This window comes from Saccopteryx bilineata, chromosome 7, assembly GCF_036850765.1.
Source record: "Saccopteryx bilineata isolate mSacBil1 chromosome 7, mSacBil1_pri_phased_curated, whole genome shotgun sequence".
In the NCBI taxonomy this organism is placed as follows: domain Eukaryota; kingdom Metazoa; phylum Chordata; class Mammalia; order Chiroptera; family Emballonuridae; genus Saccopteryx; species Saccopteryx bilineata.
In genome coordinates, this window is record NC_089496.1 from 38211556 (window position 1) to 38224134 (window position 12579).

Consider the following 12579-nt stretch of genomic DNA (forward strand, 5'->3'; position numbering starts at 1 on the left):
CCCACTCTTCCTCCTCCTGCCCCTCCCCCCCTCCTCTTCTTTTTCTTCTTCTTCTTGGTTAGAATTTTCCTTCTATGTCTTCATAGAACATTTTAATTTAATCTTGCTCTGCCAAAGAATATAGACTTTCTATTCTTTAATTTTCATTTGACTGCCTCCATGTTTTAACTAGTAAATTAAACGCACTCACATCAACTGTATCTAGTGATATATGAGGATTTGTTTCGAGCATCTTATTTGTGAGTTATATTCAACTTTTTCAAGAAAATGCTTTTTTTTCCTGTTTATGTTTAGATAGGTTGCTTCTTGGTTTTGCTTCTCTCTCAAAATCATTTGTCTGCTTGAAAGTTATGCACATTATTTCTATTTATTTAATAGTTTAAATATTTTTTAATTTATGTATTTATTTAAGAGGGAAGGAAAGAACAGAGAGAGAGATTGATTTGTTGTTCCACTTATGTATGCATTTAGTGGTTGATACTTGCAGGTGTACTGAACAAGGATCAAACCTTTAACCTTGGTGTGTAGGGGGCTACACTCTGCCCAACTGAGCTACCCGGCCAGGGCCAGTAGTTAATTCTAATTAACATACATGTTTAGCTTTAAAAAGTCTGAAATTAACCAACATTGCTAGACCTATCCTGAATAATACAAGGATTTTAAAACATGTAAATTCCCACTAGACCTTGGCATCTTACAAGATAAACTTAGGCATATTTACAATTCTAATTTTCTATTAAAGCAAGATTTCTGAAATTCAAAATGCTGAAAACCAAAAAGAAAATTTCGTTTGCTTATAGCGCCTAACCAGGAGGAACATGTACTTTAGAGCAATGGCTTTAGACATAGAAATTTTTTTCTAATTATTTTTTAATGATTTTCCTTTTACTTTGAGTACATATCCTTTGTTAAACTACTTCAAATAATTCTGATTATTTCAAGGATTAAATGCTGTAATTGATGATTTCTGTATTTGATCTTGCTGAAATTGCATGATGATATTGATTATAGTGCATAATGAGTACCCACCCACATGTCTGGGAATACATGTCACCATCCAGAACAAAGGGATAACCCAAAGGCCATAAAATAGGTCCCTAAGCAGTGGCAACAAGAAAGCAAAACAAACCCAAAGAGAACCAAAACCCAAAATGACTGCTATTACAAAAACAGCACAACCTTAAAGTCTCCTTAGCCCACGGGATTTATGACCTCATATCACCAGTAGTAAGTCGCCCCCAGATAAGTATTTTATTACTCTATGCAAGAACATTGTGTTCATCAAACAAAGAACTTCAAGACTTATTCTTACTCACTTTCAAAATAGATAACAATGCCTATTCTCCATAATTTAGGAAGGATTTGGGCCCCAGTGTCATTAAAGAATTTATAAATATGTGCTTAGTAGCTCGTCTGTGTGTCAGTGGGAGGAAAAAGATTATATTCAGGCATAGCGGTCTTGGATCACTTCATATAACAAATTTTTATCTTATATATATCAATAAATTGAGAGATTTATCTGAATAATTTTGTTATCAAAACAAACTTCCAAATTAAATCACATAGGAATAAAAAGACTAACGTATGCATAGGAACCAGACTCAATATTGCATATTTACAAAATATTTTCATTAAAAATGCTTTTTATGGAGGTAGGGGGTACCCCGTTTGTTATTTATTTAATGGGTTAACAGTTTTCAGTGGCACTCAATAGATGAAATGTTAACTTGGGTATCCATCTAATTTTTAATAATAGGTTCTGAACTGTTTGACACTTTATTGTTTCTGGTAATACGAGAGAGAAACATGTGCTTTTGTACTTACTTAGAAGTATAGAAAATAACCATGGACAGAATTACTGTATCTCATTAAAATTGCTAATAGAAAAACAAAGTTTTAGTGAAATACTTCAAGTCAATTTCAGCATCAACTTAAAAATATGTTTTTTGTTTGTTTGTTTGTTTATATTTTTCTGAAGTGAGAAGCAGGGAGGCAGAGAGACTCCCTCCCGCATGTGCCCACCTGGGATCCACCTGGCATGCCCACTAGGGGGTGATGCTCTACACATCTGGGGCATTGCTTAGTTGCAACTGGAGCCATTCTAGCACCTGAGCGGAGGCCATGGAGCCATTCTCAGCACTTGGGCCAACTTTGCTTCAATGGCTGTGAGAGGGGAAGAGAGAGATAGAGAGAAAGAAGAGGGGGAAGGGTGGAGAAGCAGATGGGTGCTTAACCTGTGTGTCCTGGCCAGAAATCGAACCTGGGACTTCCACATGCCAGGCCAACGCTCTACCACTGAGCCAACCAGCCAGGGCTGAAAAATATTATCTCAGTTTTAAACCTCAAGAAAGATGTGTTTTATTAGTGAGGAGTGATATTCATCGGAAATAAAAATAGACTACTATTTTGTGATACTTCTCTGAGTAATATGCACTATAATAATGTGTGCCTTATTGGATTGTCAAGATTTGTCCTATACCTTAAAATCCATAATTAACTTGTGAAAGCATATATTTGTAGTCAACTCTGGAAAGTAGATAAATCATTCTTTCGTCCATTGTCCTGTTTCTAGCAGAAGGTTCAGAAATATTTGAACCTGACCAGGAGATGGCACAGTCAATAAAGTGTCAGACTGGGATGCAAAGGACCCAATTTTGAAACCCTGAGGTCATGACTAGAGCATGGGCTCATCCAGCTTGACCATGGGCTCACCAGCTTGAGGGCGGGGTTACTGGCTTAAGTGTCGATCATAGACATGACCCCATGGTCGTTAGCTTGAGCCCAAAGGTTGTTGGCTTGAAGCCCATGGTCTCTGGCTTGAGTAAGGGGTCACTCACTCTGCTGTAGCCCCCGGTCAAGGCACATATGAGAAAGCAATCAATGAACAAGCAATCAATGAACAATTGATGTTGCAATGAAGAATTGATGCTTCTCATCTCTCTCCCTTCCTGTCTGTCTGTCCCTATCTGTCCCTCTCTCTGACTTTCTCTGTATCAAAAAAAAAATTGACCCATGTCTGTTCGTAGGTCCAAAGATTATAAATTTGTTCAAATGAAGTGTTTGAAAGGTTCAAGTGTTTATTTTAAATAGCATGCAGAAAATTTGGAAACTGCATAAAAGTACAAAGGAAAGATAATCCTCAAAACATTCATTTCCCTCTTTATCTCTTGGCTCTAACATTATCTCTTTGCCCATTGAATCAATAGGCAAAGCTCACACCCTTATAAAACTTACTAGGGTTAAGTGCTTGAATTTTGGACATCGGCACACAAGATCAGGAGCCATGCTGAATTCATTTTTCTGTCTACACAGCGCAGCATAGGATCTGTTTCCCTGTTTGCACAACAGATGCTGATGGCCGCTTACACGTGATGAATTAATAACAACTATTGAATAAAGTAGTTCTTTGTCTCTTACCTACATTGTCATATTCCTAATAGGAGAGATGGGATAAATAGGATTTTGTTTGCCTCGTTGTGAAGTTCAGTATTAAAATATAACATTTGTATCACGCTTCACAATAAGAAAACATTGTATTATTTCGAAGGGTTCCAGTGAAGCCCACGTGAAGCAATAAATATGCACTATTTACAAAAGAAGGAAGATGTTGTGTTATTTACATGGAGTTCCTGCAGTGTTGAGCTATTTATTAAGAGATAAAACAAAAACTATTTAGTAGCCTCTGACATCTAAAATATAGTAATGGTATTGAAAAAAATTATGGCCTTTAATTTCCAAATATCTGTTGAATATTCTTTTTAAACAACTTTATTTATTGATTTTTAGAGAGAGAGAGAGAGAGAGAGAAAGAGAGATTTGTTGTTCTACTTATATATGCATTCACTGGTTGATTCTTGTATGTGCCCTGACCAGGGTTCAAACCCACAACCTTGGTATATATCAGACTACTCTCACCAACTGAGCTACCTGGCCAAGGCCTCTGTTGAATAGCCTTAATGCACAAGTAATTATTTAGCTTTGAGAAAGCATAATAAAAGGTATAAAATGCAGCAGAAAATAAGCTCACAGATGAGTTACATACATTTCCCAGTTAAAAAAGTGTTTTCATTATTATACATGGAACTTTCACACACACACAATCACATGTGTAAAATAGATCTAAAGCTTCCTTCCACTCGTCACCTGGCTAATTCAATTTTTCCTTCACTTTGCAAATTAAACATCATTTTCTTAGATAGATGTTCCCACAATCTCTACCCCAGGGTTCTTTTTTCCCCCTCAGTTTCTTTACAGTTTTTTTTTATGGTATTCTGTATTTTTCATATACAGCACTTATTATATTAAAATCACATTAAACTTAGAAATATTTAGTATCTGTCTTTTCACTAGAGACTCTAAACGTTAAAAAGACCCAACACACCAACCATGTGTCCGATACAGAGTTTGAGCAGTAAGTGGTTATTGTATGTAATATGTCTAATGTAGGAAAGATGATGACAGGGAAAAGGAGAGAGAAAAAACAGAGTGTGCTGGGAATTTAATGGAAAATGAAAATAGATTTAATGCGAGACCTCATAAAAGGATCTATGTAGAACTTAAAGCGGACCTTCGAGGATGTGTATGGTACCAATGTGATGCTTCATAGACACACCTGGAGGGGACGATACAGAAAAGATAGATCGGTGGAAGCACAAGTGAGCAGACCCAGCATAAGCATTAGGCACCGTAAACACTGTGCCCTGAGCCCATAATACTTTAAGGGCCCCCAAAAGATTTTATTTATTTATTTTGTGTCAGAGAGGAACAGACAGGACAGACAGGAAGAGAGAGAGATGAGAAGCATCAACTCGTAGTTGTGGCACCTTAGTTGTTGAATAAATATTTTTTGTTGTATCTCTCAGTAAATAGTTCAACGCTGTAGGAACTCCATGTAAATAACACAACCTCCTCCTCCTTTGTTGAATAGCGCATATATATTGCTTTACTTGGGCTTAGATTCCTTTTCCATATGTGCCTTGACTGGGGGCTCAAGTCAAGCCAGTGACCCCTTGCTCAAGTCAGTGACCTTGGGCTCAAGCCAGTGAACTTGGGGTCACGTCTATGATCCCACACTCAAGCCAGTGACCCTGAGCTCAAACTGGTGAGCCCGTGCTCAAGCTGGTGTGACCTCGGGGTTTCGAACCTGGATCCTCAGTGTCCCAGGCTGACATGCTTTTCACTGTTCCACAGCCTGGTCAGTGCCCCCCAAATATATTAAAGTTTAATTTTTAATGAGAAAAAAAGGAATATTATTATAATGAACATATAATAATGAATCAATGTAAGCATAAAATGTAATTTTTATTTTTTATTTTATTTTCTTCTGGAAGAAAGGGCCCAAGAAGGCAAAGTTGCCCAGGGCCTGTGAGAGTCAGAATGCAGCCTTGGGAAGATGTCTGTGTAGATAGAATAGTAAGGTCTACCAGAAATTTCTGTCTGTTTTTGGAATAAAACAAAATACAAATTTTTCTTACCGTCAATAAACTTTACTAAATAATATAATTGCCATTATTATTAATGATTTCTTGCCAGCGTGAGGGCAATTTGTATATCCCATTTTTGAAAAATGTTTTATCTTTTGATGCAAAAAATGGAACCACTGCTTGTTTGATATCTTCTTCATTTTTGAATTTTTTGCCCTTCAAAAAATTTTGTAAGGACAAAAACAAGTGATAGTTGGAGGGTGTTAAGTCCGGGGAATATGGTGGATGCGACAGACATGCTTCTGTAGCGTTTCTTCCTTGTTGAAATTCCTAAAAATTATAGTGGCGTAAATGAACTTTATCAGTAGCCATGGGTACACTATCGCTTCACACATAAGACTAACGTGAATCAACTTTGTTTTAGTTAATTTGCTACATCAGTATGTATACATTAAGTGATAAAAATAGAGAGGCACACATGCGCCAAATAAACATGTGCTTACATGTCGAAACTTGTGATAGAAACGGACAGAACTTTCCGGTAGACCTTATATTTTGGCTAAAATGTAGAAAAGGAATAAATCTGAAGCTGCCAATGTCAGCTGGTCTCGGTCAGGGAGCGACCAAATGACAGGCTTGGGAGATTCTTCAAACTTTGGGGAATTAATTACCTTCAGGGAATTCTGTTTCAAGCTTTCCTCACAGGACGGCTCTAGAAAGAGAGTTCTTGCAGGAATAAAGAGGATGAATTAGTTTTAGGAGTACTGCATTTTTAGATGAGGGTTAAAAAGGAGATTACAGTAGGAAGAGACAGAGGGATGGATATTACAATCACTTAGCTATATGTTTACCCATGTGTTTTAGATCATATGCAGAAAAATTGCCCTTTCCTGATAGAAAACTTCCAAAGTCATAATTACCGTATTTCATTTCCCCGTGTATAAGACATACATTTTCTCAAAAAGTTTGGGGTCTAAAAAGTGGGTACATCTTATACAGTGGTTGTGTTCTTTTACTTGCATTTGACAGTGATGAGGAGTTGTATGAATTTTATAATTAAGAAAACTTGAGTTCAATAACTTTTTGTAGTACATTTTCTTTCAAATTTCGGGCCCCAAAATTAAGGTGCATCCTATACATGGGAGTGTCTTATACATGGGAAAATATGGTATATATTTGTATTCCCTCTGATTGTAAGGCCATGAGAGGGGAAACTTGATCAGTTTATTGGTATATCCTCAGGGCATTCAACAGATAACCAAGAAAACAAGAGTTAGATTACTGTAAATGTGTTAAAACTATTATAACTAGAACTAGATCTTGTCTAAGCCATCCTAACAGTTGAAGCAAATGCCCAAAGGCTCAGCATAAGACAAATGCCTTCCAACTGACTGATGGTTCAGTTACTCTACAGATCAGAACAGAAGTAAAAAGTTTATTTTAAAAGATTCCTAATATTTTTCTAAATTGGAAAATCTCTGCCTATGGTCTATAACTATGTATTTATTATCATATACCCTTGCTTATATGTAGCATTAATTAATATATGGAGAGCCTGACCAGGTGGTGGCGCAGTGGATAGAGTGTTGGACTAGGTTCCGGAAGACTCAGGTTCCAGACCCCAAGGTCACCAGCTTGAGCATGGGCTCATCTGGTTTGAGAAAAGCTCACCAGCTTGGACCCAAGGTCGCTGGCTCGAGCAAGGGGTTACTTTGCTTGGTCTGCTGAAGGCCCACGGTCATGGCATAGATGAGAAAGCAATCAATGAACAACTAAAGTGTCGCAACAAAAAACTGATGATTGATGCTTCTCATCTCTCTCCGTTCCCGTCTCTGTCCCTGTCTATCCCTCTCTCTGACTCTCTCTGTCTCTGTCAACACACACACACACATACACACACACACACACACACACAGTGTGTCCATAAAGTCACGGTGCACTTTTGACAGGTCACAGGAAAGCAACTAAAGATGATAGAAATGTGAAATCTGCACCAAATAAAAGGAAAACTGTCCCAATTTTATACCTATTCAGTGCAGTTCAATGTGGGCTCATGCACAGATTTTTTAGGGCTCCTTAGGTAGCTATCTTGTATAGCCTCTACAGACTCGTCACTGACTGATGGCCTACCAGAATGGGGTTTCTCCACCAAACTGCCGGTTTCCTTCAACTGCTTATCCCACCAAATAATGTTATTCCTATGTGGTGGCACTTCGTTATAAACACACCAATATTCACGTTGCACTTTGGTCACGAATTCGAATTTAGCGAGCCACAGAACACACTGAACTTTCCTCTATACTGACCACATCTCAACTGGCACGGCCGTGGGCTGCTCCGCTGTATACATGGTGTTATGTCACCATCTGCACATGCGCACATGCTGCCACATCATCCTACAGAAACTGTATATATATATGGAGAAAAGTACAATGACATAAAACCAGATGGTATGCCTTGAGGGCAGTTGCGTTGTATGTAAATCTGTTAGCATTCTCACTAATTTGTACACTTACTTTGTACCAAGCCTGGTACTAGAACGACAAGATGAGTATGGCATCTAATAATATAAAATGAGTAGAAGGGGAACACCTAACCTTACAGAAAGTTTAAAGCAGGACTTCATTAAGGAGAAGTGATGTTTGCATTAGGTCTTCAGAAAGTAAATGCTAGCCAGGTAGATCAAAGCAAAAGGGTATGTACATTTTTTAAATTATAGGGATTGGACTTGAATTTAAAAGACTTAGTTAACCTTTTGGAGTATCCGTTAACTTATCCAAAGCATGCAAAGATCATCTTTTGAATCACTCTTTAGTTATTTTCTGTTAAAAATGAAAAAACATAAAAAGCCACCCAAAGGTTATTAATTCCCTGATGTTGAAAACAGAGGAAATACTTGAAATATTCACTGTGTAGTATTAATAGTTAAATTAGCTGCTGATCTGTGTTTTAGCGATTGCCTTTTTTGTAGCCAGAGGACTCGACTAAGTGAATCTTCTGGAAGCTTCCAAAATCGGGTTCTTTGATTTTATCACTTGAGAAGTACAATATGAAGAATGGTAACATTGTTAAATCACTGAGATGATACTTAACACTATACAAGAAACTAATGATTTTTGTAGTATTGAAATTCTACCACACAACCTACCAAAAATTCATTGCCCTGCATCATCATAAGAAGCCTGAAAGGTTTCCAACTGGAGCCCTTTAATTGGTCATTTTTAGGATCTCACAGATTTCATTAACACAGTACTGAAATGACACCAAGATAGATGTTTCAGAACCGAGCTCCTTGGCAGTTTGGAAGCAGTTGAATTGTTCTCCCACTTTGCGTTGCAACGATTCCGGGGCTGTATTTAAAACATTAGTATCAAGATAGGAAATGAGTCTTGAGTCGATGTTCCCTCTTGAGGTTAAAGGTCTGTTTCTTTCAATCTGTTCAAACTGACAGGTCTCCTGCCATCACCTCCTCCTTCGCCGGGCAGACAGGCCCTGGCTGTCAGTGTGAAAACATCTGTTGAATGGATTTATTGACTCGATTTTGTTTTTTTCTCCCCCTTTCTCTATTTTCCCCCCTTTTCCTTCACACTGTTTATTATGTCGCTGACCTGATGAACTTAATTTGTTGACATGTCGCTCTCAGTGTCTCCCTCAATGCCTGTCTCACATTTCTTTCTACTGTGCTTTTTTTTTTTCTTTCTTTCTTTCTTGGCAACAGCCCTTCCTGGAACCCCGGCACGCACGTGCGCTCTCGGTGCGCCAAGCTCAGCTGGCTGCGGTTGGCATCGATGGATTAGAGAAGCATCATCTTGTCTCCAGAACGCATTCCTCCCCCGCTGCCTCCATTTCACCTCAGCCAGCCAAGGACCGCCCCCTCCAGCCCGGCTCTGCAACTGGTAGGAATCCCTCAAGACTCTCCCTAATAGGCAGGCTAAATGTACCGTTCCTGTAGGATTAACCGATTTAAATGCTCTGAATAACTCCAATAGCAGAACGCTCCATTTTAACCAATGCAACCTAAATTTTATGAGGTTATATTGGCCTCAAGACAAACAGCACATCTGATAAATCTTGGGCTTAGTATTAATAGCCTCATAAATTGTTATCATTTAAGGGCCTGGAAAACACATCAACAGGTGGATGGGTCCCTTTTGGAAACAAAAATCCCTACAACATTTTTTTTTTTTTTTAGCGGTGTTCCTCAGTCTCTTTCTGCCGGTAGTCCTGGCCACCAAGAAATTTACGGTGCCCAGCTACATTTAAATCTAAAGGGTGTTCCTCCCCCTGTTTGTTTTCCTTGTTCTTTTGTTTTACAGTTTTCTTCTGACTTCACATACAAATGACTCATGAGAAATAATGGTGCCAAGCAAACCAAGCTTAGTTCTCTACAGTTAGTTCCATTTCCATTTCCATTTTTTTTTTTTTTTTTTTGTATTTTTCTGAAGCTGGAAACGGAGAGAGACAGACAGACTCCCGCATGCGCCCGACCGGGATCCACCCGGCACGCCCACCAGGGGCGGCGCTCTGCCCACCAGGGGGCGATGCTCTGCCCCTCTGGGGCGTCGCTCTGCCGCGACCAGAGCCACTCTAGTGCCTGGGGCAGAGGCCAAGGAGCCATCCCCAGCACCTGGGCCATCTTTGCTCCAATGGAGCCTTGGCTGCGTGAGGAGAAGAGAGAGACAGAGAGGAAGTAGGGGGGTGGAGGGAGTGGAGAAGCAAATAGATGCTTCTCCTATGTGCCCTGGCCCGGGATCGAACCTGGGTCCCCCACACGCCAGGCCGACGCACTACCGCTGAGCCAACCGGCCAGGGCCTCCATTTCCATTTATGACGGCACCTCTGGGTGGGCTCTTTAACCGACCTGTTCCTCTGCCTACAGCTGTGTTTGATCTTTCAGGACCTGGCTACAGAGGAAAAACCGGGTAATTCCAATGTCAGAGGAAGGTCAAGTGTGGAACACACACACAACAAGGGGTGCTTTCCCTCTACAAAGGAACTATACTAGGGTCGTTTTATATTTGTTGGACCCCATTCTGTTCCAGGCTCTCAAACTGTGGCTGATCAAATGAAAGATGCTGTAGCCTAAGGGACTCATAGTTTGGATGCAGCCAGGGGAAAATTCAAATGTACCTTCCTCCCCAAAGGCTCTCCGAGGTTATCTGATTTATTTTTTTGAATCAATTTTCAGAAATCAGAATTTCTGTGTTTTTTTTTGGCTTCTGTGACCTCATATGACCCTTTGTGCTTAGAAAAAAATTTTTAAAAACCCACTTTTTCTGAACTCACATTCCCAAGTCTTGATATCATCTTTTATTTAAAAATCAATGAATGAAATGAGCGAGTTATTTAACTTTGACAGACATCTTTAAAAACTATGTATAGGAGCTCCTTTGTATAATGTGTTATACCACAGGCCAACATTCCATACTAGGAAACTACAGGCTGGGTCTATTTGGATATATTTCTTTTACCACATGAGCCACCGCCTCTGATCCCTTTATTTTCTGGAGCAGAGCAGACTTGCCCCCGTATTCCAGACGACCCAGGGCTACAGCCCAGTGTGAGCAGAAGCCACTTGGATCCGTCTTGCCTGGCTCTATCGCCGGTCGTCAGAGAGTTTTTGTTCAAAGCCAAATACATGATATACAGTCACAAATGCTTTCTTGTAGGAATGCTTTTGAGCGTAGCCTTTAAGAATTGCAACTCGATTCTCTTTCCTGAAAGTGGTTTTTTATTCAGCCATAAGCTTTCAGAGAACACGGAGTCACAACCAACCTATCATAATGCCAATTCCATTCACTCAAAATCACTTCCTTATTTTAAAAGTGAGCTTAACTAAATTTTTTGTGGTGTTATTCCCATGTATGCTGCTGTCTACTGTTATAATTCGACTAGTAGAGTTTCTTTTCTTGGTTAAGAGGAGCAGCCCTTTTCTCCTATGCTGTGGTTTCCTTTTACGTGTTCCTTCAATATGAATGAAGCAAGATCTCTGAATATTTGAATGGTCCTAGAAGTTGGAGAAAACAGTGTTGTCAGATGGACAGGCTTCGTAGGCGCTAGAGGAATCCATGCAAACCCAGTAATATAACCATGACATAAGCATAACCCAGTCATTAGCATAACAGTCTAAAGACTGTTCATTTCAGATGATTAGTTTCTTTTCCTTAATGTTAGCATCCTAGTCTTTCTCAGAGTTTATACTCCAAACACAAGCATGGAAAAGAACTTGAGATTATTTTCATAGTTAATGAACTTGATGAGACATATTTCTGGCCTAAATAAGAAATTTTATAGATTTATATTTTAAAAACACAGGTCTTTGCACTTAATAGGCACTCAATAAATTATAGTTGAATCCACTTGTGTAGCATATATGTAGATATAGACATAAGCACTTATGAATATAGTAGTTCAAATGTAAAACCTCTGAAAGTAAAAGTTACTTTTTAATTATTGTTCTGGTGAAAGAGTAGCTACGTGATTTCAACGTTATATAATTTAGTAGAGAAAAACTTGCTTGTCCTATTTGACCTTAAAAACACTGCATCCTAACAGTTAAATTCTTAAAAGACTCAACAATTTTTATTTTTTTTATTTTTTAATTTTTTTCTGAAGCTGGAAATGGGGAGAGACAGTCAGACAGACTCCCTCATGCGCCCGACCAGGATCCACCCGGCACGCCCACCAGGGGCGACTCTCTGCCCACTAGGGGGCGATGCTCTGCTCCTCCGGGGCGTCGCTCTGCCGTGACCAGAGCCACTCTAGCGCCTGGGGCAGAGGCCAAGGAGCCATCCCCAGTGCCCGGGCCATCTTTGCTCCAATGGAACCTTGGCTGTGGGAGGGGAAGAGAGAGACAGAGTGGAAGGAGGGAGGGGTGGAGAAGCAAATGGGCGCTTCTCCTATGTGCCCTGGCCGGGAATCGAACCCGGGTCCCCCGCTCGCCAGGCCGATGTTCTACCACTGAGCCAACCGACCAGGGCCTCAACAATTTTTTTGAGTCATGCAAAGCATATAATTTATATATCTACTAATAGCCTCTCCACTGTCATTGGGATTAAAAACATTTATATCGTTGGTAACTTTTACTTAGTACTTTTCCAAATCCAAAGGAAATTAAATTTACAGTTTTAACTCTATTCCCTCACATATTTTTCTG

At 39.5% G+C, this 12579-nt stretch overlaps 1 protein-coding gene across 1 annotated transcript in view; it reads left to right on the forward strand.

Annotated features, from left to right (window-relative positions):
* The window catches only part of HDAC9 (histone deacetylase 9), a 967189-nt gene that overhangs the window by 671462 nt on the left and 283148 nt on the right, over nt 1-12579 (forward strand). Inside the window, exon 14 of the mRNA XM_066238685.1 lies at nt 9142-9319. Coding sequence (XP_066094782.1) covers nt 9142-9319 — 178 coding nt within the window. The remainder of the gene's footprint in view (nt 1-9141; nt 9320-12579) is intronic.